The sequence below is a fragment of the Dermacentor silvarum genome, chromosome 4 (genome assembly GCF_013339745.2).
Source record: "Dermacentor silvarum isolate Dsil-2018 chromosome 4, BIME_Dsil_1.4, whole genome shotgun sequence".
NCBI lineage: Eukaryota > Metazoa > Arthropoda > Arachnida > Ixodida > Ixodidae > Dermacentor > Dermacentor silvarum.
The window spans coordinates 6,978,926-7,006,916 of record NC_051157.2 but is presented as its reverse complement, the minus strand read 5'-3'; the positions used below and the strand labels follow the sequence as shown (position 1 = coordinate 7,006,916).

The following is a 27,991-nucleotide window of genomic DNA, read 5'->3' as shown; positions in this document are numbered from 1 at the left end:
TTGCGTAGTGGAGCAGGGAGGGGGGGTATTCTTTAAGTGTCCACCTAGTATTTCCTCCACTGCTGAAGTGCTGATTGGCTGGGAGGTGCCCGACTCCTTCGGACGCGTAACCCAGCAAAGCCAATCCGAACTTCAGCAGAAGACGAAATGAACAGGTCCACTAGGTGCACACTCACAGAATACCCCCCCAGGCTGCGTCGCTTGGGTAGCCATACTTTACAGGCTAAATATACAGCGAGTATTCACACTCTCTGAAGAGTCCTGTGCATGCGAAGGAACTATTTGTTTGCTCCTAACGCTACATTTGTACTTTTAATAAACACTTCATAACTTGCTACGTAATAACAGAAACTTGCTAACTTTAAGCATACTAGGATGTGAACATCATTTTATATTAAATGTGATAATGGCTGTTCACTATTCGAAAACGATTCGAAAAGTATTCGCTATTCGATTCAAATCGCTGCTGGCACTATTCGATTCGTATTGGATTCGGTCTCAAAAATCACAATTCGCACAACCCATAAAAGTCCACCTGAAGGTAACATGCCCCCGATTTCTTAAAGAAAAATATAGCATGCCCCGAATGTATGTGATCAGAAAAAAACGAGACATGCAGAATTTACCTTCTCAGAAGGGTTCTTTTGCTTTCTTTTTCAAATTAGTTTTTATAGTGACAGTGGTGCGTCGTCGTTGCCATTAGCACTTCACTGGCCACAAATACAGTATAGACCACTTATAACGTAACCGTTTATAGTGCAGGACCGGATATGTGCGGTCTTTTCAGACTCCCGTTAGTTTTCCCATAGCACTCCATGTATACACGTATCGCTTATAGTGCAGTTGCGGGAAACGAAATACCGGTTACAGTGCGGCTGCCTGGGAGTACGGAAGTCAGCAGAGACGGCGAACGCTCCCCTCAAACGGGCGCCCCAAGGAGTGATCGAGGAAGAAAGAGATGAAGTGGAGGAGAAGGGCATGTGGTGCGAATGAACAGCCAGTGAGGCTGAAACCAGAATCTTGAGTGCGAGTCGAGTCGTGAAACGGCGCGCATAGCGAGCGAGGGCCACGAAACGGCGCTTCACGATAACGGCAGTAAAGGAAACTTCAGCGAGCGAGCGGGCGGCGCCGGCACGGCACGGCGAAGGGCGCACGCGGAGATCGTGGAATGTGAGGGAGGAGGGCGGCAGGGAAGCGGATTTCGCCTTGGCAACTCCGCCGCTTCGGTGGCTTCCCTCGCCCTCCCTCGTAGCTCCCTCACTTTCGACTGTCACCGTGCGCGCCCGCCACCGTGCAGGTGCCGCCGCTACAGCCGGCCCGGCGCCAGCTCCCCGAAGTTTCGTTTTCTGCCGTTATCGGAAAGCGGGCGTTTGCCGGCGTGGGTAGTTTCGTTGGCCGGCCTGGGACAGCGCCGCTGCTTCCCTCTGCGTCCTCTGCGCCGTAGCCGCAGCGTGCAAGGTCAACACGTGACTAGAAAGTAGAGGAAGCGCATAAAGGAGAAAGAAGGGTTCACTGCCATTTTCTACGCGTGGCTGAGACGTCGGCACGTACACGCATGTTCCGGCACAACGCAGAATCGGCGACCTTGCCTTTTGAGAGAGGGTGAAATGTCCGCCGCGTTTTTTTCTTTTTTTTTTTTTGTTTGTTTGCACGCGACATTCAGGGGTCTCCCCTAAGCTTTTTACTCTATGGCGGTGCCGGAGCAATGCCGGTCGGAGGCGCCGCCGCGTGATTTGGTTCGAATTAACGAGATTCGACTGTAAATTGAATGCAAACGTTCTAGGCGCATTCCTCGACTGTCGCATACGCGTGGCGGCTCTGTGCACATGTTTTGCATATGTGCGGGCCTTGAAAATTGTTGCTTTGGTTATAGTGCGGTACCGCTTATAGTGCGGATATTCGCGACTCCGGCAACTTACGTTATAAGCGGTCTACACTGTACTAAGCACACAGGGGGAGTATTCTCGAGCGATAGCATTTACATAGACTACTATCACTTTGAAGAGATTTAAACGACTCTGCATTGAACTTGTCACAGTATGCAGCCGAGAGTGTTCCTGGCACTGCGCACAGATGGCGAGCTTGGCGAGACTCGTGAAATCTCGCGAAAGTGATAGAATCTCTGAAAGTGATTGAACGAGAATACCGCTCCAGATCGTAGTCGAACACAAAACGAACCCACAGCAACCTCCATGATAACATGCTCTGTTGCCATCTTGTGACGGCGATGACACTGCATCTGAAGGCTCTGATGGTAGGCTGTTGCCAATGCTGCGAACATGGTTTTGGTTTCGCATCCGAATGTAACCCGCAGGCAATTTTCGGATCTATTTTTTTAGAAATAAAGGTGCACGTTAGATTCGTGTAAACATGCCAAGTCTTTCCTTTGATAATGTAGCAGTGTGTAAAATGAAGCACCATGAACAGAAACACAAGTTTGGTCAAATGCATTTGACTGCCCAGCACAACTGCTGCTTTCATCAGGCAGAAGGGGGTTTTCTTGTAAGGAATTTACTTCAAGTTTGTTTAGCTTCGTTACTCTACACGTTATCATTGTTACATTCAGGGGTGGGACTGCCCAAAGTCGTTTTGGAGCAATTTTTGGAGCAAGTAAAATTGTGTTTTGGAGTAGTTTGGAGCAGCCAAAATTGCATTTTGGAGCAGCTAAGAGCAGGCTAAATTTCATTTTGGAGCAGTTTGGAGCAGGCCGATCTGAATTTTGGTGGAATAATGGAATATGGCAGCGCACTTCGAAACCGCAACGAAACACAGAGGAAACCAACAAGAAGCGTGTATTAGAAGCGTGCAGTAGAAGCACGCTTTACTAGCATATACTAGAATATCGATGAGTCGGCGAGCGGCGGCACAGTGCATAATAATAATAATACTTTAACAACATAAGAGTTTCATCACCAATACATGATAGGCCTCAAGGCCTCATTGGGCTTGAAGTGCAGAGCCGACAGGCAGCGTTTGCAAAACTGCTATATCTCGGACACCACAGAATATGCAGGAAGGTTTTTTAGCAGGAACATGCAAGAAAACAAGAAAACAGAAACCCTAGCAGCAATGACGAGAGAAATGCTTGCCTATAAAGCCAAGAACATCGATGGTATTATGATCTAACTACAGTTAAACCTGCTTATAACGAACCTCCATATAACGAATTCCCGGATATAACGAAGTTTTTCGATTCCCCGCCGTTACTCCATAGAAGCACATGTATTTGAGACCTCTACGTAACGAAGTGGCAGCGGGAGATCCCCTCGATATAACGAATTTTCCCCTCCGACCACCTAGAGATTTCGCCCCAAATTTTGTCATTTTTGCGCGAGCAGCAACCGGAAGCACCTTCTCCGCCGCGATGGAATGCGAAGCGAGCGCACGTGTGCGTGCGTGCTTGCGTTTGCGAGGCGGCCCTGCGTCCCTCGACCCGGCGATCTTGCCGCCGCGGGCGTGACCTTTCCCCCTCCCTTCATTCAAATCTGATCCTGCCGCTTGCTGCAGCTGGCCTAGCCCGCCAAGCCTGCACTCTCTCCTTTTCCAGCTGATGCTGCCGACACGCTGGTACACGCTGTGGCACATCAGACTCGATGAGCCCGTACACGCGCTCTCAAACGCTGGCGGCGTGTGGAAGCGCCGCTGGAGAAGTGAGCAAAGTGACCTTCGTGCTGTTGTCTATCGCTTCAACGCAAACTGAGCGCCGAGAACACACAGCACACAGAAAGCTACGAGCCGCCGACGCACCTACACTGCTAGACTCTGCCCCAACGCAGATTGCTTTCAAAATACGGCCTGCGCGATCGCGCGCCGCCCCACTAACCCTCCCCCCTCGCTCCCTCGCCAGTGCCTCAAGCGCAACGGAAGAAGGCGCACTTCCTCCCTGCTTTTCTTGCGCGCGCGAGATTTAGACGCGGTCGTCGGCTGCCCTCGCACGTTTTCACTCGCACATACAGCATACGGCGTGCGGCGACTGCGTTATCAACCTTGGACTTTAGGGTACGGACACGCTAGCGGCAAAAACACGCAGCAAAAACGCGCGGCAACGCGTCATGCCGCGCGCGGCAAAAGCGGCAGGAATCGGGTGTCTTGCGGCGTGCCGCGCAAAATGGGTTCTGCGGCAAATACCGCATGCCGCGGTATTTACCGTATACCGCGGTGACGTCACGGAGCCATCCAGGGGCGTAGCCAGAAATTTTTTTCGGGGGGGGGGGGGGTTCACTGGCCCGACCGGGGGGGGGGGGGGCAAGCGTCTGCTTTCCTTTACGTGACGTGATCGATAATAAATATCGGTAGTTTAAGCAGGCTCTCTACATGTATATCAAAGATATAGGACCCCCCCCCTCGCGTGTGCTTGTGAAGAAATTAAGTAAAAAGTGAAGTAAGCTCCGTAAAATACAGTACGACAGGTACAGTGGGCGTTTGGAGCAACGGTCTCTCATCGCGCCACTGAATGGACCAGTCTTCGAAAACGCATCATTGAGACGACCCGCCCGATCAGAGAAGACATCTTTAATTGTTAATCTCCGTTAAGCGTAGATGGCGTCGTCCTCGTAAGGGCGAAGTGCGTTTAACAAGTCAAGGACGGCTATACACGTGAAAATGCACGAGTGACCAGGCTATACCTACACCCATAGCAATAGCTTGTTCGCTGCGTCTTTGCGCTAGAAAACTTAAATACGCGCAAAAACGCGTAATGCTTTTTTTTTTTTCAAAGCTTTTGTCGCCCTGCTCCCTCATACGAGAGGGCTGCATTTCCTGCGGCAAGTGCACGGGCCGCTGTGTCCTCCGCTGTGTGCGAGCATGCAGCCGTCATTTGCCTTTACGTCAACAGATTCAGAATTGTACAGAATATTTCACCGCACAGCATAGATATGGCATGTGTACGCATTTTAAGTAGTGCGTGCAACTCATTTCTGCTTCACTTACGCCGGTGCAAACAGGAAGCTGCCTTGTAACTCACAAAATCTCGACTGATTGGTGTACTAGTGATGCAGGAATGAACTACGGTCTTGTGTAGTGCATAGTGCACATAATCAATTTCTCAGGACGCGTGAACTCCGACAAGAACTGTCAGCGCCTGCAACAAGAGTTTACTTACGCTGTACTGCGCACAGCAGTAATCCATGCTTGTCGGCTGTCTGTTTCGTGCATTCTGTTGCGAGTCGGTGGAATTTCACTGCTGGCATCAACCCCTTCATGTGTACATTGCTGGTTTGGGATTCCACAACAGAACAGCAACTACCAGCCTTCCGTAATTGCTGGTTTGGGGATTCAGCAACACAACAGTTAACTGCCAGCCTTCCGTAGGGGCGCAATCGCAAACAAGAGACGTTTCGCGCGCAGACACTCATTCACACCGACTTGAGGAGGTCGCGCGACCATTTGCGACTGGTGACCAAAAAGTGACCGAAGGCGACTGATGTTCACACCGGCAAGCCCGGCTGAGCGCGACCTCCAAGTCGCAATCCCGGATGTTGTCGTTCTTCAGCGAGAATTCTAGGGATCTACGCAGTTCGCGCACTTCGCTGTGGTTTCGCCTTCCGGCAATAGCCATGGATTTTGATGCTAGCGAAGAGGAAGACGTCGTCACTGTGCTGATGGGCTCTGCCGTGGTGTCAGCCCTCGCAGCGCGGAAGCCTCCGAAAAAAACGCGACGCTGGTGGGTGCGCCCGTGCCTCCGCTGGCGTGAAGTGGCCGGCCACGCAAGCCGCCTCCTGCCCGAACTTTGTGCGCGCATGACAACGAGTATTATCGAGAGCAAGTTGTAATTTCTAGTTCGCATTGCGTGGGATTCGGTGCATAATATTAAAGTTCACCCGCTGTTCACCTTTGGGTGGCGTACTCATCCAACGAACGACAGCTGGAAAAAGGATCTGTGTTGTGCTTTCTTTTCCTGCTGTTTAGCTTCCAGCGAATGCGACCGCGTACATTCGACACGTTGCTGCAACTGCTGCGTCCCAGCATCACAAGACACCTGTACTCTGCACATGGTGGCGTGGACATTGCATTTGGCGTGGAGGGCACCGGATTAAGACAAATATCACTTTCGGCGCGGCGCTGATTGGTTGAGCAGCTTTGCGACCACGGTCACGCGACTGAAAAATCGAGCAGCGAGCGACTGGCCCAAAATAGTCGCTTTTCGAGAAAAGCGACCATTTGCGACCATTTGCGACTGGTCGCTTTGCGACCACTGTCAGTCGCCGGTGTAAATGAGCCTTAATAAGATTCTGCGCGAGCGCTGCCTAACCGGCACCTGAAGGGAAGCGGCGGAAATGTACACTGGAAATTTCGTCCACCTGGGGTCTTTAACGTGCACCTAAATCTAAGTAAACGGGCCTCGAGCATTTTCGCCTTCATCTGAAATGCGGCTGCCGCATTTGTTGCTTCATTTGTTGCGCGTTTGTTGCTTCAGAATGCGGCCGCCACATTCTCGCCCAAAACTTCACAGAGTATCAAAGCCTTGACAAACACCGTGACAGTTTTTTCCATATGCAGACATGATTCGCTGTAAATTACCAACCCAAACGGAAGTGCCCAGGTATGAAATTGTGATAGTAGCACCGGTTTCTTGAATTATGTCAGCGCGAAGCGACGAGAACAAAGGGTGCGTAAGTGGGGGGGGGGGGGGGCAAAACATTTCGGGGGGGGGTTTGAACCCCCCCAACCCCCCCCCTGGCTACGCCCCTGGAGCCATCACAACCGGAATGCCGCCGGTTTGCGCCGGGTTTTCAATCGACGACCGTCGTCTCTCGCATGAAACAACGAGCGCTCGCGGTGTTGCTCGCACGTTCGGAGAGCGCGGGAGATCTTATCGCGCTGCCGCGCGGCAAGACGCGCGTGCCACGGTGGGCTCGCGGCAAGGCGCTGACGCGCGGCAACTTGCCGCTCGCTGCATGATGCGCGCTTTTTTTTTTTTTTTTTTTTGTCGCTAGCGTGGCCGTACCCTTATATACGGAATATCTATGAGCCAAAACCAATTTTAGGGCCACAACGCGTCATGGACACCATCTTTATATAGCAAATACGGATCTCAAGGGCCATACTTTTGCTGGCGGAAACCGAAAATACGTCATAGTTGTCGCCCCCGGCACTTTGGGCGGCCGATGCCATCGTCAAGCCACCAAGCCAAGCGACATGAAAAGTCAAAATGGCCGCTCGGGCCGGCGCGGGGTGGCAGTTCGCAATGTACTATGATGCGGGAACGGTCCCACAGTTGCGACGCAACAGCGGGGTTACCAATGCATTGAGTTCTAAGGGAGCTGTGTCGGGACCGGTCGAAAACGACGTAACAGCCGCGAAAACGCAGCCCCCGGGAACGTAACAGCGAGGTTCTACTGTAACACTATACGACGCCATCGTGACGCTCGCTCTTCGTTTCCGATGCCTCGCGCTTGTGCGAAACGACACGCCTCCACGCATCCGGTATCTGGTGTGACATTCCGAGGATGAGTGCTTCGACGAAAACGGAAAACGGGTGCGTGTTACAATTGAGGACGCGTCAGAATCGAGTAAATACGGTAAACGTTTATTTTTTAGAATTTTCGTGCCGAACCTGCATATAACGAAATCCTCTTTATAACGAAGTTTTTCGGGAATTTGTCAATTTCGTTATATCCAGGTTTAGCTGTATATATTCCCGCGCTGACAGTCATGATGATAGTGGAAAATGTTTTCAAATGTAACGTAATTTCTGGGTGATCATGTCACCTAAGACCCAGAGAGCCAGAATCGACCTTGGGTTGGTATAACGTAAAACCATTCCAGTGTGTTTTTATTGCGATAGCAATTGTATGTACACTCCAGGCGCATTTCTACCATTGTTGGCGCCGTGATGTTCCATGTAAAGCACAGCGGCGATAACATTCTACATTGCCGCGCGCCGTATGTTGTATGTGCCAGGGAAAGCGTGCAAGGATGAGCCAACGATGACAGCTCAAAATCGCGCACACATGGGAGGAAAGCGCGCAAGGCACCGGGGGGGGAGAGGAAGGGGCTTTCTACACTGGTGGCTGCTGCGTATGGCACAGCCATGCTGGCCCTATTTTGAACGCGATCTGCGAGAGGGTCGAAGCGCGAGTGCTAGTAGCTTCGTGTGCGCTGTGTTTTCGCCGCCGCTTACTTGGCATTGAAGCGACAGGCAGCACGAAGTTCAATTCACTCGCTGCTGCTGCCACGTTTCCTCACTCCAGTATTTTGACAGCAAGTGTCCGTGGTCAACGAGTGAGATATGTTCGAGTTTTCTTGAGCGCACGTGACACCATGTTTTCTAATTGAGTTAGCAAGCGAATGTTTACAAGTTTATACGGCCGATAAAACTAATATCCTTACGTCATATAGCTGTCTACTAACTTGCTATCGCAATCGATGCTTCGCCTTTCGGGCGAAACTGCGACATTTTATTCCAAATCCACCACAGGGTTCGTACAGGTTTCCAAGGCAAAAATTCAAGGATATTTCAGGACTTTCCAGGACCTGTCACAGGTTTTTCAAGGTCTCAAAACGGCATCTGAAGTAGGGTTTCTTTACTCTAACATTTCCAAAAATGACTAGTTTTATTGCACTTATAATAAATAAATGTATGTCACAATTATAATTAAAAAAGTCTAGCCTTGATAACTTCTCAAGATCACAACACAAAATGAACGCTTACAACAGCGGCTGAAAATTTTCCAGTATAGACTGGGTAAAGCTCATCACAAATATTCAAAATAATCAGCATAGGGCTATTCCACTAAAATAAAAAGAAATAAATGTATATCCCAATGACATTAATAATGTCAAGCCTTGATCTTCTTGCGAGTTCTCAACAATACCAAAAAAAGTTCACAAAACACAATGAATGCTCACAACAGCTACTCTGACTTCTCCAGTATTAACTGGACAAGTTTACCGAACATTTCCAAACCATTCAGTGTAGTCTTGCTACACATCCATTATAACAAATAGATGTATATTGCAATTGTGTAAAGCATGTCTTGTCTTGATCATTTCTCAAGTCCGCAATCTTAAAAGTTAACACAACGAATACTCACAACAGGTGCTCAGGCTTCTGCAGTATTAGCTGGGTTGGTTCATCAAACATTTCCAAAACATTCGGCATAGCGGATTTTCCTGTGCATAAGACGCGTTTTTTTTTTCCTGAATTTTTCGTCGGTGCATCTTATAGAACGGTGCGACCTATGTAGGTTTTTTTTTCTGAAAAACTGCCTTCAAAATCGGATCCAATGTTATGGCCACGCGAAGTGCGCTGGTTGACCTCATTGCTACGGGTTCTGTGCATGCTATCGAGGTGCTGGATTCTCGTGATCAAGTTCCCGAGCACCATGCGAGAAGGATGGAGCCGCAAGGCAAGCAGCGGTAGGCCGACCGCGAGTCGATCGACCCCGAAGTCGTCGCATCTGCAGGTCGCTGTCAAGATACGGCACGCACCACTGTGCAAACTACGCAGTTGCTGCGAGGGTACAGGCAGCCCCCCCTCCCTCCCGGGCTGCCTTTCTGCTTTCCTCCCTTGTGCGCGATTCGGCTCACTGTCACACGCTTTCACTCGCACATTCAGCGTAAGGCACGCAGGGACGATGTTATCGTTTTTGGACTTTATACGGAACATCGCGACAAGCACAACGGCAGAAATGCGCCTGGAGTAGAAATATATGGCACCCATGATGATACGCTTGCGCGTGATGCACGTTCACGGAGCGAAACATCACTGTAACATTTTTAAAGTGCTTACAGAAAGAACAGGTGCGTCTTATACACCGGTGTGAGTTATATAACATTTTCTTTTTTTTGTTGAAAAACTGACGTTTTGAGGGGGGTGCGTCTTATATAAAGGTGCGATTTATAGACCGGAAAATACGGTAATGTTATTGCACTTATATTATCATAAATAATATTATAACAAAACCTCCATCCAAAGGCACTGAGCATCAGTGGTAAAGTTGCTCCACTCTCTTTAGCTTCACCTCGCACGCAAGAGTGAAAGTGGGACAAGGCAGACCAACGGGCGAGGAGTGAAACGAACGATAGGGTGAGAAAAGCACCGTAAACACTGCCAGTCCCAAGCCAGCACCGAAGCACGGCACGGGTCTCTCGCTCCGTTCGTGGTTTGACGTACGTGGTGAGGCCTCTTATTTTTTCCGTGCAGTTCTGCAAAACGGAACCATGTGTGCTCGCGCTAGCGTATTGTTTCAGTTTGTCAGATAAACGCCGATTTATCACAGAAAGGAGGTCGCAATGTCAATATCAGAGTGCAGTGCTCACGAAATTCAAGGATTTTCAAGGAAGGAAAAAAATTCCAGCACTTTCAAGGGCCTTGAAAACGCACTTTTCAATTTCAAGGGTTTTCAAGGATTTCAAGGACCTGTACGCACCCTGCACCATTAGCGCGTCGTAATAAGTTGAAATGGCTCAGGCCTCGCCCATATGGGCATACAGACAGATTGGAATGGTACCGAGTTATACCAATCCTGGGGACAGAGACGCCCGCCCACTGAACCCGTTGGAGCGCGTGCCTCCCTAATTTCTAGTTCGCTTGCAGTGCCCTCAGCTTACTTTACGTTGTTTTGCGCATCAGCTAGGGAGTGCCGCGCCGCTCAGCCCGCTCAACCGTATTCCAGTACACTCTAAGTACAGCCGCCCTGGCCGTTATACAGCAGCAACAAAAACCGGGAGTGACCGCGCGCACCATCCACTTGCCAGAAACGCCGTAAAGTCCCGTGTTATAAGCGCGAAAATTACGAGAGACTGTGTGGGAGACGCCGTCGTGTGTATTGCAGAATGTGAATGGTTGCACTCTTTTTCGGAGCACAAATCCGGAACACACATGGCAAAGCCGTTCTGGCGCAGCACGGTGCAATTTCGGTAAATTTCTGTGTTTTGGCGCAGTTTGGCACAGGAATTTGCGTTTGTAACAAAATGGCGCAATTGGCGCAGGAGTTCCACCCCTGTACATTATATACCACCTAGTCATGGCAGGGCACTGACCCGGAGTCTTGGCACACGGAATGACAGTGGCTCCACATTGCTTGTGGTGAGCCGAAAGGCACGAGCAAACTCCACATCAGCCACACTGCAGGCCAGTTTGGGCAGAAAGGCCACAGCCTGGTGAGGTCCACCTGCGCACTTGTAGTGCGACAGTGGGAACAGGTACGGGGCATCCAGGGCAACCTCAAATGCAAAGATGGTCGAGTCACCCTGCACAACACAGCATGGAATGAACTTTTCTGATGCCGTTACTTGCGGTCATAGAATCTTCATCAACAGAAGTTCTAGTAAGGGCATTATGTGCATCTCTATGGCCCTAGTGCAACTTGAAAGACCACTCTCGATAATATGGCATGGTGACGGAGTGGGTACAATGCAATTGATGCTACAACTGAAAGCAGAAAGGGACCAGACATCGTATATTAAGTTGACCACTTTCAGAGATACCTCTCCTTTCGCAAGATCTAGTGTGCAGCATAGCACCTGATCTGAGCAATGGCTTCAGTTTGAAATATAACTCCCATTTACAGTGCAACAGGATTAATATTTGGGCTGAATCTTGGATAAAAGCAGCACAAACTGTACATATGCCAACAGCAGTGCATCTCCAGTCAGGCTTCTGCTGCTGCTTTATTCTGGGATGAACAAGACAGAATACTGTCTGCTATTGGTCTCTTCCTGCTTCACATATTGTCATTAGTTACATCACATAGGCTCATTTCAGCATTATCTGCACCACACTGTCACTGTTGAAAGGGCTGTCAGTAGTTGTAGCCTTCAGCAGATTCAATGGCAGCTATGGTTGCAAACATTTCATTGCCATGTAATGGATTTTTTCTCTTGTACGCATTAGATTGACCCAAGAAATCAATCTTTCCCAAACTACAATAGCACAGGCAGTAAAAAAAAAAAAAAAACAGAAAAAGTGGCTATTTAAAGAATGCACTGAACACAATACAATATACCTGGCCAATGGAATAGTTGGGTAATGAGGAGCACTATGGGTATTATAGCAGGAACTATGCACACAAGCTGTGGACATGGCAAGATCACTACACTGCTGCTGTTAAATGTTTGTTAATAACCACCCAATAAATATAATTCTATGGGCCTAGCACCACACTCGAAACAGTAAATGCGACATGAAAAGAGAAATTTACATGGCATGTTACAGTAGAACCCCGCTGTTACATTTTTCGCGGGACCGTAAAAAAACACGTAAGAGCCGGGAAATGCAAGAGCCGGGAAACAGGATTAATTGAGAAATGGGAGTAGTGTTGGACTGCACACAATATTATTTTAATTCTTACGTGTGACAAAAAGTAGTTTCGCCCGACAGCCGAAGTATCGATTGCGATGAGCTATACAAAGAATAGTAGTTTTATCGTCCGTATAAACTTGTAAACATTCACTTATTAACTAATTAACAAAGATGGTGTCAGCGCCCACAGGCAAACATGAACACATCACACTCAATGAGCGCGGACACGCGCTGTCGAACGCTGGCGTGAGGAATTTAAGCGCTGCTGCAGAAGCGAGCGAAGTGACTTTCGTACTGTTGTCTATCGCTTCAACGCAAAATGAGCGCCGAGAACACGCAGCACGCACGAAGCTACGAGCCGCCGACGCACCTACACTGCGTAGACTCTGCCCCCACGCAGATCGCTTTCAAGATACGGGCCACGCGACCGCGCGCCGCCGCGCAGTATGATGCCAGAGCACAACGCTGCCAGCTATCCCTCCCCCCTCGTTCCCAGCCGGTGCCTCGATTCAACGGAAGGAGGCGCGCTTCCTCCCTGCTTTTCTTTCTTTTGTGCAAGAGATGCGGTCATCGGCTCCCCTCGCACGCTTTCACTCGTACATACAGCATACGGCGCGCTTTCACTCGCACATAAAGCATATGGCGCGCGGCGACGTATGCTGTATGTACGAGTGAAAGCGTGCGAGGGGAGCCGACGACCGCGTCTCGCGCGCGGAAGAAAGCATACGGCGCGCGGCGACAGCGTTATCGCCCTTGGACTTTATACGGAACATCTATGAGCCAAAACCAATTTTAGGGCCGCAACGCGTCATAGACACCATCTTTAGATAGCAAATGCGGATCTCAAAGGCCATACTTTTGCTGGCGGAAACCGAAAATACGTAATAAGTGTCGCCCCCGGAACTTTGGGCGGCCAATGCCATCGTCTAGCAACCAAGCCAAGCAACATGAAAAGTCAAAATGGCCGCTCGGGCTGGCGCGGTGTGGCAGTTCGCAACGTATGATGCGGGAACGGTCCCACAGTTGCGACGTAACAGTGGGGTTACCAATGCATTGGGTTCTATGGGAGCTGTGCCGGGACCGGCCGAAAACGACGTAACAGCTGGGAAAACGCAGCACCCGGGAACGTAACAGCGGGGTTCTACTGTATTAAACACAGGGAAGCATGAACGGGACAGAACGTAGTTATGGAAGAAGAAGAGGAAAACATTTATTTGTGGTGATGCAGGATAACATTAGCCTGAGTCTGGATGACAATACAAAGAGATCGGGAGTAAAATTGTTTAGGTGCAACATTAAATGCAGCAACTTTAGTAGCGATGCATTCACTCCAAACATATAAATGCCATCAATGAATGATGAAACATATATACATATATACAATACGCTGTCCCCTCTGCCTGTGCTTCCTATGCCGTACAGTGATTTATTAGGCCAACAAACACAGGTTACTGCCCACAAGGACTCATCATCGAACATGTGGTGGCACCAAAGGAGCCGAGGTTGGCACACACATTCCACATGGTCTCCACTCTGCATGAAGAAAAAGCAAAGCACACCTTTCCAGTGAGAAACAGTGTGGAGCTGTCCTCATCGTAGAAGGGAATCAGTATGGCTGGGCTGACATCGATGCCCTCTGTCGTCAGGGGGGCAGAGAGCGACCTGGCCTCATAGAGACTGACTTGCCGTTCAGAGACTCTGCAAAAAGGAGCAAGGTCATCGCTGCAGGCATGACTGGTCATTCACAAGAGTGCTACATGTACAACACACCTCACGAGTGCTAAATGCGAAGGCAGTTTCTGCCCTGGCATGACAGCGCATGGGCTTTTTATGTGCCGCAGTTACTGCTAAGAGGGCATGATGACAACAGCTAGCTAGCTTTGCCTGCACACTGTTTGGCAACAGAATCTTTTAACACATTCTATCAATATGCATGTAGGTCAAACTACCAAGACACGCTTCCTTTGAACAACACCTGTGTGTGTGTGTGTGTGTGCATCCGTGTGTGTCCATGCGACTGCTGCCATGCTAATATCACATGTAGGCTGAACCAGCAATGTTCCAGAAAGAGATAATTTGCCCTTTTAGAGCGATTTTCATGTAAAATTGTAAGGAAAAAGAGATCTATGCAATATTGCACAGAATTTACTTTTTACAAAATAGACAACAAAATGCAATATTGATGCAACGTCTGAGTGCCAATGAGTGAACAGTAAACAAAAAATACTTTTCTATAGTTGTCAAGGTAATGCACCGGTCACAGCTTAATGAGAAGTAATGAGGTAATTATGATTACGAATTCTCACCTCTGCCAGCGCTGAAACTTAAAGTACCTGCAGACAGCTTAAAGGAATTTTTAGATGGAAGAACATTTTAACCATTTAATGGTGGAATTATAAAAGGTGTGGCAGAAAAAGTTGTTGCAAGAGATTTTGCCATAATTTAGCCCTCCTAATCGAATGCCACCAATATTTTGTGTGATGACTGAATTTTCCATTAATTTTGGGGTATGTCGTAAATTCACAACATCCGACAGATAGGCAACAAAAAACAAAAAGTTTCACACATATCGCAAGCAAAAAAATTAGTTTGAGACCCTTCCTGACTTAACTTGCACAAAACTGTGTATTTTGCACTAAAGATGACCACATATTTACCGAATGGGTGACACGACTTTTACTGGTAACCTAAGGCTGGTGAAAATACTGAAAACAGTTGACAGTTTAGTTCAGACAAAGGTGCACATCGCACTTTGCAACGATGGCTTTGCACGGTTGGCATGGCCAGTGCCGTCAGTGCTAACGCAGGCTAAACTAGGCAGTGCACACCAGGCTGCTGCTACTAGATGGCATGTCACATGTCAGAGCCGCATGTCAGAGCTGCTGCACGAATGCGTGACAACAGGAACTTGAGCCATATTCCCAGGGCATAGGCTGCATTTATTTGGTATGCCGTGAATTCGCCACAACTGGCATTAAAGGGTTAATAAATTCAGGCTCAACATTATTGCAACAAACCTGAGATTGGCTCTAACACTTTTAACCTGTTTAAAAGATTTTTGACATGTGTGCCTGTTTTTGTTCTCATTTCCGTTACAGTCACCAAATGAGCTTTTGCATATAGAGGGGGACTCAAATGTGTCCAAATAATCATATAATCAGACAATCTGGAAACAACCAATTGGAAAGACTTTCTAAAAAACAGTAGTCGCAACAGGACCACAGGAAGGTGGACAACAGAGGTGCTGCTTCTTCTGGTGATGACGTCATGTTGGGTGTGCCATTTTTCAAGAGTGTCAATGTTTCACCAACTAGCCCAACTTGGCATTCTTGTAAAATAAATTTTGTTACTTTTAATATCATCAGTATAGAAACTTTGTTGCCTCCATCCAAATGCAGCCATGGTGGCCAGGCACTGAACCTGTGGCCTAGTGCTTGGCAGCACAATTGAGCAGGCAGCCGAATAATCAAACAAGCCCAAGCAATCTGCAGGACTGATTCATTGTGACACTGACTGAGAGGCATTGCAGAAGCAGAACAAAGGAGGTGTGTTTTCTCAGCACTCGGTTAAGGTCAACGGGGCTTCCTTAATCGCCAGAGAACCCCTGCACAGCATATACGGGCTTCTCAGAAAGGAAGCTGCAGAGCTTTCTTTTCTTTGGTCAAATCTACGCTCTGCAGATATCAGTTCAATTCATTTGCTTACACTTTAACATTGTTACAAAAATAATGCATAATTTATAATACACACTCATTGCTCAATCTGCATTTCTTCATTGTGTGTATGCAGCGCATGTGTCAGTGAGGTGGGGTTCCCCCTTTGGCCTGTTGGCCAGCTTCACTGGGTGCAAGTGCTAACTCATGGCCTGTCTGTCTGTCCAGTTTCACTAAACGCAGCCATTCTACCACTTCCAAAAGGAAGACCATGTGGCATGCAGGACCAACTGCCAGCACTCTCATAGATGAGCGGAGCAGAGAAATGAAGCACACTTGTTAAAGCCAGTGGTGACCAGGTGGCTTCCTCCGAGCACCCAGGTGACCCGAGCTCCTCGAGTGCCGGTCGGCCCGAGGCCCTCGCGCAGGGGCAGCTCACTCCTCCGTGGGTCGTACACACGCAACTTCTGGTCTTTGCACAAGGTGGCCAACAAGACACCGTCTGGATCCCATGCCAAACTGAAAATCTGCCCGCATGGCAGAAGAGAAGAGTATTAGGCAAGCAGAGGTATCTACACTGGTATGCTCATCATCTGTGCTGCTCTTTAGGAGAAGCGCACAAAGGCACATGCTTTGGAGACTCGCTGCGATTTAGTTATAGATGACCTTCGTTTCATAAGTTAGAAGGTTCACTTGAAACACAGCAAAACACAAGAGAAGCACAAGATCATGGCAACATCATTGTCACCTTTGTCTCCTCTTCAGGTATGGCCTCACAGCAGTAGGTCATCTAGCTGTGACGAAATAATAAATTCAGGGAGTACTGTGCTGCCCATGGGCACAGGTAGCCATTTACCGTTTCATTCACTGTGAGTGCAGCTGTAAAACAGTTTTAGTAATGCGTATGCAGGGTTCTCTCGACAGTGGGTGACAGTGGAAATGCCCCCCACAGCGCAAGTTCACATCCCATAGTTCTGGTTGACTGTCCACCACTCCAGGTTTAGTGCCCACCCCTTTAAGAGGTACTAAGCAATTAGAATGATCGTTTGGTCATAATTTCTTTGTTTTTTTAGCAATCCTCTGGTGTTCCTTCATCACGTGGTGAAATATTAGAAAAAAAATTGATGCCGAAATTGAAAAAATCACACTTTTCTAGTGCACTGGCGACGAAAATTGGGTAGGAAATTGGGCGCCAAGAGTCACCATCGCACCACAGAGCACGCAGTTTTTCATTGATGCAACGCCGGCATTTTTGGACCATCGTAAAATAAGAGATATCTGAGCTTCAGATAGCCGTAGCGCCATATTTTGACATGCAAGAATAAAAGCAAAAGAAGTGAATATAAAGCAGCAAAAACTAGCATCGCGACTTGCCACTGCTGCCACGTGGACACAGGAAGCGCTTCTATTAGATGAAGCTGATCTGACCTTTCGACTGTGTCAGCATCGACCTTTACGGCCCGCTCCCGTCCACCACCTCTGGAAACCGATGGATCATCGTTCGCGTCGACCACCTCACCCACTATGTTGAGACAGCAGCCCTTCCTGCTGCTACAGCATGTGAGGTTGCTTTCTTCTATTCTACGCAATTTCATGCTTCGACACGGTGAGCCGCGCGAACTTCTCGGTGACCGAGGGCGTGTATTTCTGTCCAAAGTCGTCGAAGTCCCTCCTCACCGAGTGTCACGTAATTCACCGCACAACGATGGCATACCACCCACAAACTAACAGATTTAAACTGAGCGCTTCAACCACACTCTTGGCGAAATGCTCACTACGTATGTCGCGTCGAACCATTCCAACTGGGACATGGTTCTCCCTTTTGTAACATACGCTGCGGGGATTTGAGGTGCCTTCCCGCGCCTCGTCCCCCAGCTCGCGCGTGGCGCTTAGCTCGATCTCTGGGAACTGCCACCGTAACAGCAACATGGCAGACACAGCTGGCGCGCCGGAGCTAGTACTTTCCCACGCAAACCATGCAAACCACGCGAACTCCCCCCCCCAGAATAGACACGAAACACAGAATAGACACGAAAATGGCTTAACCACGACAACATTCAATACCGGCTCCCTTGTTTGACTGTGGATTCCACCCCACGCCCCAGGTCTTTCGTCGAAGCTTCTGGCTCTATATCATGGGCCCTATCGCATAGTTGACCGCATGTCTCCAGTCAACTACGAGATCGAGCCTCTCGTGCCACATGACGACATGCGCCGTCGCGGTCGCGACACCGTACACATCAGCCGTCTCAAACCCTACTACGATCCCGTTATCGTATCTTCATCGTAAGTCGCCAGGATGGCGACTTTTCTCTCCCGGGGAAATTGTAATGAAGAGCTCGAGCATCGCTCCTGCCGCTTGTCCGCTGAAGAGGAAGGGGACAGACGTCCCAGCGCTGCAGCTCGCGCTTGCGTTTGGCTGGGCTGGGTCTTGGCTGCTCCTGCTCAGCTGCTCTGCACTCGACCAGACGTGACTGCACCTATGGCTAACACTAACCGTTAATAAATCCTGTAGCAGAGTCAACATGTTTACAATAATCACAACGGTGTACATAAATGCCTGTGCATTTGGTTATTCGGTGCTGAAATCGATATTAAAAAAATGTGACATCGTGCATCACAATAATTTACCAAATTCAAAAGACATGAAAAATTCGCACTTCAAGTGGCAGCAATACCTGGTCCATATGACCTTGGAGGCAAATCTTGCACTCGCGGGTCTCCATATCCCAGATGATCACAGTCAGGTCATGGGAGCCTGAGGCCAGCACTCCGGCAGCTGACGGATGGAATTTGACAAAGTGGACTTTCTCGGTGTGGCCCTTCAGCTCAAAGTCTGGCTCCGTCAGGCTCTCATGCAGGCCACCCTCAGGAACAGTCCATACACGCACTCGGCCATCGTCGCACGCTGCACACATGACGACAAGTTAATTAGCCATTGCTATAAGCCGTTACACCACCAGGAAAAAAAAGAACCAGCTCAATAAACGAGCCCAACTCTTTGGGTGATGAGGACAGTATGAAGAAGAATAAATGTCAGTGACAAAGAGCAATCTTTTTGAAAAACCGTCTTGGTGTCGTGCACCAGGTTGGGGAGGATTTCGCCGGATCACCAGCCTTGCGCGCCTTTCTCCCGTCCCCCTTTCACTCTTCCGAAACTCAAGTCCAACAGTGCCGAAAGGGAAGGGAGACGGAGAGACGTGCGAGAGGGCATGACACTGCAATGAAGGTGTGCCGTGCGAGGTGTGCTGATCAAAGGTGAGTGTCGCGAAGGTGTGTGGCATGCAGGTGGGCTCGCACTTTTTTTTTATTGTGATCAACTATATGAACATTCCAGGCGAATTCGCACCACTGTCATCACCATGAAGCTCTGTATAAAGTTGAAGTGCGATAAGATCACAGCTGTTCGCCATATGCTGTAGGTGCGAGGGAAAGCATGCGAGGGTGAGCCGAAAGGGGTGGTGGCTAGGCGCAGAAGACTCAGAAAAGTGCCATAACACACTGCTGATTCATTTGGCAGTATTTACTCAATCTATTCCACTGCACCCCCGAATCAAACTGGCACCCTCTTTCTATGTACCTAAAGTAGAAAACTAATGTAGAAATGACACTAAAGCTCCTAAAAAAAAGTTGATCTTAGGTTCACCCATTTGTTTAGCAAAAAAAAAATGTCACAGTTTCGCCCTAAGGGCGAAGCAATGAATGCGATAGCAACACAGCAATGTCATACGAAGTAAGGTGAGCGGCCTTGGTAGCAATATGAATTGTAGTAAACATGAGCTGATTAAGTAAGCAGGTGTGCTGCGGCGTAAGTAGACCGACATGAAGAGAGACTCGATGACCACGAGAAGGCGCGTGTGAAACGGTGGTGTTGATGAGAAGCGCTTACCGTGGGCAGCGCGCGCGAAGGGACACACCTGTAGTGCTGCACTGCCGATCTGGGCAGCATTGCATGTGTAGCGTGCGTTGGAAAATGTGGCCCGACTATTACTAACTGAATGAACAAGCGTGCTGTGAGCGCGCACAAACAAACATGAATAGATCACACTGAATGACTGCAGCCAACGACTGTCAAAACGCTGGCAGCGAGCGCATACGCCGCGCAGCGGGCGAAGGTACGTGCGGTCTATCGCTTCAACGGAAACTGAGCGGCGAATGCACGGCGCATAAAGGTCAGAGCCGTGTGGAGATAAGAGACGGCGCGGTCGAACGAACGACGAGCGCGGTTGTTGGCAGCGTAGAAGTGCGCCCCCCCCCCCACCCTCCCCCCCCCGCTCCCTCCGGCGCTGGCTTCCCGCTTCCTTGCTTGCGCGTGGGAGAGATAAGAGACTGTACGGACGAGCGACGAGCGCGGTTGTTGGCAGAGAAGTGCCCCCCCCCCCCCTTCTCCCTCCGGCGCTGGCTTTCCGCTTCCTTGCTTGTGCGTGGGAGATTGAGTGCGTTCGCTCTCCGTGATAGCGCGCGTCCCCGCACGCTTCCGCAGGGGCATACGGCGCGCGGCGAAGATTTTATCTATACGGAACCTCACGGCGACGGCGACGGCAGAAATCCGGTTGAAGTGTCCATATAATTGCTCTCGCAATAAAACAAAAAAGAAGGGGGGATAAGGCCTAATATGCGTTACGCAATGGCAGCCGGTTTCCTACACTCAGCTTTTCTGTAATGGATACTTGTTATGCAGTAAAGCATATGAACGCCGCAAGGTGGTTTTGGTTTCAAATCTGATTGCACTGTACAGGCAACTTTCCAGCCAATTTTTTTTGGGGAAAAAAAAAACGATGTGGGTAATTAGAATCGAGTAAATACCATAATTGTACATTGTGAGCTACAGTTATGGCTTGGAAATCTTCCAAGGGAAGGCAGAAAATAGGCATTTATAAAGGGAGATGAAGTGTGTTCAACGCATTCACTGTCCCCTAAGCTCCGACACAGATTTTTCCACTAAAGGGGTCACTATTGGGGTAACCATAAGGGTCAGGCATGCGTGCTGACTGGTCAAGTTCGAATTATCTGTCACTATTGGGGCATCTGGTAAAGGCCAATTTTTGGATCAAAATAACAAAGGCTTGGGCTGAGAGAAATGCACGGGCACCGGCAAGGAGCTTCATTCAGGATCAAATTAACCGGATTAACAGAAGTGTACTCTATTAATTTCCAGTTTCAAGAGGCACATTGTATTATATTCAGAAGAAATGCATTGAACTAAACAATACTGTCCAATTTCACACTCTAAAATTCAGCGAGCTTAATCATCACGTGACTTATTTTCTAATCCAGAGCCTACCTCTCAATGTTTCAGAGAGAATATAGACGTGTGGAAGGAGTGTATGTTTGCAAGAAAGCAATTTAGTTGGTCACCTTGTAAGCAAGAAGAACGGAAGAGCCGTTCATTGGAGACAAAATATTTTGTCCGCTCCAAAATTCACTTCATTGCAAACTACTGTCTTTCACCCTTGGAATTGAGTCTTACCTGCAATGAGCATCACCAAAATGCTTAAATCCTAAGACTTATGTCACGTCACCTATACAATGAGCACAATAAACCCTACGCAATAGAAAAACAACGAAACATGTCTTGGGCCACCGCAGCACCACCAGTTAGACGCGCATCGGCATCTCACGCTGCAACGATACACACGACGCTTCGCATTACGTGCATGTCTACTACAGTTCAGCCTGTCAAATTTTTTCAGTAAATTTGGATCATATGTTTTCCCAGTTAGTACGGTTGTTTTCCACCATTTTTTTCCAAAACGTATTAACAAGGTTCTGCTGTATACACTACAGACGCAGGCGAGCGTTACGCCGAGCGCTGACAGTGTTGATGTGGACTACCAAGAAGAGCAAGAAATGGATGCATTCGCTCTCCACGGCTGTCACAAATAAGGGGCGTATGCTCTCGGGAAATCGAGTTCTGGGGATGGGCGGCAAGGAGGGGGAGCACTGTCGCTCACTTCCTTGTTAATCCGTCCGTTCATTCGAGTTATTCGCTTACATTGACTATCATCGTCGATGGTTTCTGTAAAATATTTGTTTTCTTCAGGGCTGCAACACTACTAACCAAGTGTCTGCCCCCCACTTCTTACACAAATGCTTTGCATGTTTTTCATTCTATGATGCAAACCTTGTGTAACTAGTATTTGAACAATTATGTGCAGAGGGTGAAACATGATGAGCTGTTCCTCCGTACTTGCTTCTACACGTGCGTCTGTACCTGTAGCTCAAAGAAAAAAAAGGCTCTTTGGCTTAAACAGTTTTGTAATGCCTTTTTGAACAGCGACTGTCACTACATCTTAGGCTCAATAAAGGCATAAGGTTCACAAATAAACCTGATAAACTCACCTATGGCAATGCGCCTGTTATTAAATGGGTCCCAGGCAAAGTCCATGATGCTGGTCCCACAGATGAGGCTGGGAACAACTCCAGATTGTAGACGGCCTCTCTTGGACAGCTGGATTCACCACAAAACAAGCGACAGGATATGCAATGCAGACAAAGTTCCTTCAGCACTACAGCTATAGATTAAAAACAAGTTTACGTAACCAGCTGCTTCACCTTTGTGTTTTTACAGCCTGCTCCAGTCTCATACAGAGTGGAACAGCAAATGTGCACGTGCAGAACAGTCAGGCAAAAGTGGCACCGTGGAATGAGATCCACACCCTGCTCATGCACCAGCCAGGAAGGCCAAGGTGATGGTGGCACTCGTGAGAGTGAAAACCACGTGCTTTATGCATGTTCACCACATTTGCGCTGTGCTTTGTGTCGCAATTAAATGGTACAGCAGGTTCTTGCTTTCCCTCACCTCGCTTTACAATTGAGCCTCATTCTAACGAAGTCGCATCTGACACAAAAATACCTTCATTATTGGAGCCGAGGACATAGCCGACGACCAGCACCTGAATGATGCGGAAATTGGGTAATGTGCCGGAGTATCTGCTTCAGTGCCGCTACATGCTTCATTTCTTTTTGTACTGCCACGGCATTTCGGTCGGTTGTACAGTGCAGTCCACTTATATATCGTTATAACCAATCATCACTATAACTGGGCTGCCGTAAAGAAAAGCTGCCGAACATACCCTTGTTGCTCCGAACCCAAATTTGCCATTTGTGCTATAGAATAGACTTTGTAGAAGGTAGGCTGTGAAAAATACCTCTAAACAGCATATTTATACTCTACATAGCATAATTAAGCGTTAGGTACGCTGATATAGTCCGGAATCTGAACTTGCTTTTGCAGTAGTTTCAGATTCACAACTGCAGTGTGCATCGCATCCAGCTGATGCTCGAACAGTGGCAGCAATTCTTTAGCATGCACAAAATCAATGAGCAACTGAATTCACGACAGCGCACTCTGGGTGAACTTTCGGATCGAGGTCAAAGAGGGGCCATTGTCAATCTCGTGGTCACTGCTGCTGCTGTGGTCGCCGCCGTCGCACAACGCCACTATCTGTCACGACAACGATCGCCTCGGAGATCTCTTTGCAGAACGAGGCAGCACTATTGGCCCTGAGAAACTCCATCAAAGCACCATCTGCTTCATCATCAGTAGCGCCGTGCTAGTAGAGCTTGGTAATGTCAGCGGCTTCCATCGTGCTGGTTTCACTTTAATGGAGGATTTTGTCCTGGCGCAAAAAGCCCGCCTTGAAGCTCAAACCCCATGTGAGCAATTTTGTGCATGACAGCGATGGCTTCTAGCGGCGAAACGGGTCGTCGCGCGAGCGAATTGTTCGTTCTTGTTGGTCGATTGCTTGGTTCTGAAGATTTAGAATTCGCCGCTCGTCATCCAGAAGTGCCATGAGTGACTGGCTAATGGCACCAAGCCGGCACAGGATGCACATCAGTAACTACCGGTTGTCGCACGAAACAAGCAAATGAACAAATTTTTACACATGCAAGGATCTAAGAACCTACTTAAATATGCTGCTCTGTACAGCAAAACAAATACAGTTAAACCTGCTTATAACTAACCTTCATGTATCGAATTCCTGGATGTAACAGAGTTTTTCTATTCCCCGCCGTTACTCCATAGAAGCACATGTATTTGAGACCTCTACGTAACGAAGTGGCAGCAGGAGACCCCCTCGAAATAACAAATTTTGCCCGCCGACAACCTAGAGATTTCGCCCCAAATTTTGTTATTTTTGTGCGAGCAGCAAACGGAAGCACCTTCTCCGCCGCGACGGAATGCGAAGTGGCTCCGATGCACTTGGCGCGCTCGAATTCACGGCGACTGCAAGGCGAGAGCGAGCGCACATGTGTGTGTGTGCTAGTGTGTGTGTGCGAGGCGGGCCTGCATCCCTCGACACGGCAATGTTGCCGCCGCGGGCGTGACCTTTCCCCCTCCCTTCATTCAAACCTGATCACACCGCTTGCTGCAGCTGGACTAGCTCGCCAAGCCGGCACTCTCCTTTTCCTGTTAATGTTGCCAGAGAACGCGCTGACAGCGCCACTCTTTGGTTACTACACAAGTCACTGCACTTCACTTCACTGACCTGACACTAGGTAACACTATACGATGCCATCGTGTCGCTCGCTCTTCGTTTCCGACGCATCGCGCTTGTGCGAAACGACATGTGTCCACGCATCCAGTACCTGGTGTGACATTCCAAGGATGAGTACTTCGACGAAGAAACGCAAGATATTGACGTCTGCATTTCGCTTTGAAGGTAAGCCCGCGCAGGCGCACACTTTTTCCACATCGCAGATCACTTTCAAGATACGGCGGCCGCCACCAAAGTAAACGCCTCCCTTTCTCGCCTCCCCCGTCGTGCCTAGCGCAAAAGCGTGCTTCCACCCCCCCCCCCCCCCCTTCTCCCTCGCACGCGCGAGCTCGAGTCGGCCGATCCCCGTAAGCTTTCACTCGCACACACAGCGTACAGCGCGCGGCAATGATGTTGCCGTGTTTGGACTTTACACGGAACCTCAAAGCGACGTCCACGGTGACGGCACAAATGCGCTTCGCAATAAAATGTGCTTCTGCGCGGTTGCTACTCCGACGGCGACAGCGAATTGGCACTCCCTACCGGCAGCTTCTCCGCGTTACTGGGAACTTATCTCAAAGGCCATGCTTTTGTGCGCTGCAATCAGCAACAGCTGTACGAGCAGAAAATATGTCATGGTGGCCATGTTGTAAGTTCACTATCGCTGGCGACTGTCATCCGGGCGTCACAACTCGAGAATCGAACGTCTATGCACATGAGATTTTGCCGATTTTGTGCCTGTGCGTGTAAAACAAGAAAAATAGTACGCACTAACCGGTTGGTAGGCAATGAGCGACTACGGCTTAAGCTGTCAGCCAATACATGGGGTTCAATGGGGGCTGGGTGGGGGAATCTTCGCGACTATGTTTAAACCGCAATTACGCATTAAGCGGGTACGTATTAACAAGGTTTGACTGTATCCTTACTTCGTATAGTTGTCTGCTAATTTGCTGTTGCAATCGATGCTTCGCCTTTCGGGCGAAACTGGGACTTTTTTGGTCACCGCAACTTTAGTGTATTGGGAGTAAATCTTGAGACATACGATAAGCATTTCCTTTTTGAATTTTCGTGCCAAACCTGCATATAATGAAATCCTCTTTATAACGAAGTTTTTCGTGAATTTGACAATTTCGTTATATCCAGGTTTAACTGTAAACTTAAATTATTAGAGCATGTGTCACGCCAGTTTTGGTGTGTACTTGCTGCCCTCATACTAGCAACACCGGAGAGACTTTGATCAACATGCACCTTTATTAACCTGTATAAGTGAAACCTGCCACGTAGTCGTGCCTTGATAGCATTTGCCCCTGTACACGATAACACAGACAACGAATAATTTTCCGTTTTGAGCATAGCAGACGCCCAGAGAGAAAAACAAGTAAAGAAAAGCATGAACCTACGAAGTAGGATAGAGAGTGGTCATTTTTGTTTTGTAGTGTAAAAGTTTACCAACTTTATCTCCTGCTTGCATTATGCAGTAGTCAAAGCCGTCATTATTTGTGCTGCAAATAAAAAAAACAAGTCCAATGCTTTTCTTTTTTTTTCACTATGGCAAACGTTATCACCAACTCCTTGTCATGTCTTGAATGCTAACAATATTCTACAACAAGTTAACTTACCGATATCAAGATCTGGAGGAGAGATCTTTAACCCATCCAAGCTGTAGAAAAAAATTGAATTTACATTTGCATAGACAATGTATTGTCGCTAAAGTCTAAATGAGCAATCCGGCCAAAACAAGAACAAATTCCAACCAACAATGGATAGATATGGAGCAGACTTCCATTAATTGGATTCCACGTAATTCGATCCCGATCGAAGGTACCGGCCAGTGCCCACACATTTAAATTAGCCCAAACTTTCATTATTTCGATCCTAAAATTGGCTTTCACCACATAACTTGAACTTGAACAGTCAGCATTCCCGCACTTGATCATAGCTATGGTAACTCCAATAGCAACCCCTTTAGTGGCAGCATGCCTCGGTGAAGTTTAGGGGACAGTGAATGCACTGAACCCATGTCATTTCCCATCGAAATCACCTATTTTTGGCCTGGTTTTGGAAAATTTTCAAGCAGAAACGGTAGGTGACAATGTCCGATTATGGCATTTACCTTATTTTAATGTGCAGTTTTTTTTCCTGTTTTTTTCATAGAAGATTGGGCCGTAAATTGCCTGCGCGGTGCAATCGGATACGAAAACAAGACTGTGTTTGCGATGGTTGTATGCTTTACCGCATAGCAGGGCTGTATTGAGGCGAAGCTGGCTTTATCAACCGTGCAGCAAAGCTGACTTTAGGAAAGCAGCCGCCATTGTGCAGCACATATTAAACTTTGCCCTTCTTGCCAAAAAATCAGGTACGCGTTGGATTTCCGCTTTGTTTAAGATGTTTATTGTCATTTATGCATTGGTTTTCTATTTCAGACACACAGAAAGTGGGCGCACATTTCATTCGGGGGCATGTTCGAATAGGGCAAATACTGGTAAATGAATTAGCTGTGTGTTCTGGGGTTTCTTCTGTATCTTGTTTAATTTGACCCGCCAAATAACTCCATTGAATTCGACAGTCCCATAAGGGTCGAACTAACAGAAGTCGGCTGTAAACTGAGATTGAATTCTCAAGCATTTACTGTAGTTTCCTATACAAACTCACTGCTCACCTGGATTACAGGCTATGTAACAAATTAGTGAGAAAACTTGAGTAAATTCTGTGCTCTGAATACTTCTTGGCTGTACACAGCTTCACCAAGCATGTGCTATAATACATAATGGCTTACCTCCAGGATTGCCAGGTGGCCACCGGAGATGGCCAAGGGCAGGGCAATGCGCTCTGTGTTGGCACGGAAACCTTCACTCTCGCCAGGAAGTGTCTTGCACATCGGTGGCAGGTTGGTGATCTGAGTATCCCGGCTGCCCACTGAGCCATTCAGGTGCCGGTACTTCGATACCCGCACTGCACAGGAGGACAATGATCCCTCAGCAGTCCCGTCTCAAGGCACAAAATTCCTCAGCAAGGGTAAATGCAACACCAAGGGCAACTTTTCTATATGTGTGCCACAGAGTACAGCCAAAGCTACAGCAGTTTGCTGTCTCACTCACATCTAGCGATAAACAGTGGTTGAACACAAGAGACAGAGTCAACATGCCAACTTGTCGCCATCAGCCCTTCGACCGCGTATACACCAATCAATTCCACCAATTCTTCCCGTAGCGTGGAGTTCTCACTCACACAAACGCATGCGGTCGATTTCAGACCAACCTTCAACTGTAGACGAACCTTCAACTTTTGCACTGCCTGTGCAAGTGCCCTTATTCATTACTGTACAATACTGTACAGCAACTGAGCAAAGCATGTGGAGGCTCCAGCACAAGTTGAACACACACTAGACCATTTCTTGCACAGAAAAGCATATCAAATGCAATAATCAAGTACCAGGAGGCTTCTGCATGCTCCCTGACTTAACAACCATGGCTTCACAAGCTTAAAGAATGCAGTAAAAAACAAACCAGGTGCCTGCTGCAAGGAGTAAAAAACAAATGCTCCCTGTACAATAGTAACTCACCCATTCCCATATTTGCGAAACTACTGCTTTCCCACATAGCATGGGCATC

The 27,991-nt window shown here is 48.3% G+C and overlaps 1 protein-coding gene across 3 annotated transcripts in view; it reads right to left on the bottom strand.

The window, feature by feature from the left end:
- LOC119449375 (coronin-7-like) overlaps window positions 1-27,991 on the bottom strand; it is a 124,772-nt gene that overhangs the window by 29,133 nt on the left and 67,648 nt on the right. For all 3 annotated transcript variants that reach the window (XM_037712543.2, XM_049666742.1, XM_037712544.2), the window contains exons 16-21: window positions 27,157-27,332; window positions 22,243-22,351; window positions 18,579-18,808; window positions 16,237-16,427; window positions 13,807-13,945; window positions 10,987-11,196 (exon numbers count right to left, since the gene is read on the bottom strand). In XM_037712543.2, coding sequence (XP_037568471.1) covers window positions 10,987-11,196; window positions 13,807-13,945; window positions 16,237-16,427; window positions 18,579-18,808; window positions 22,243-22,351; window positions 27,157-27,332 — 1,055 coding nt within the window. The remainder of the gene's footprint in view (window positions 1-10,986; window positions 11,197-13,806; window positions 13,946-16,236; window positions 16,428-18,578; window positions 18,809-22,242; window positions 22,352-27,156; window positions 27,333-27,991) is intronic.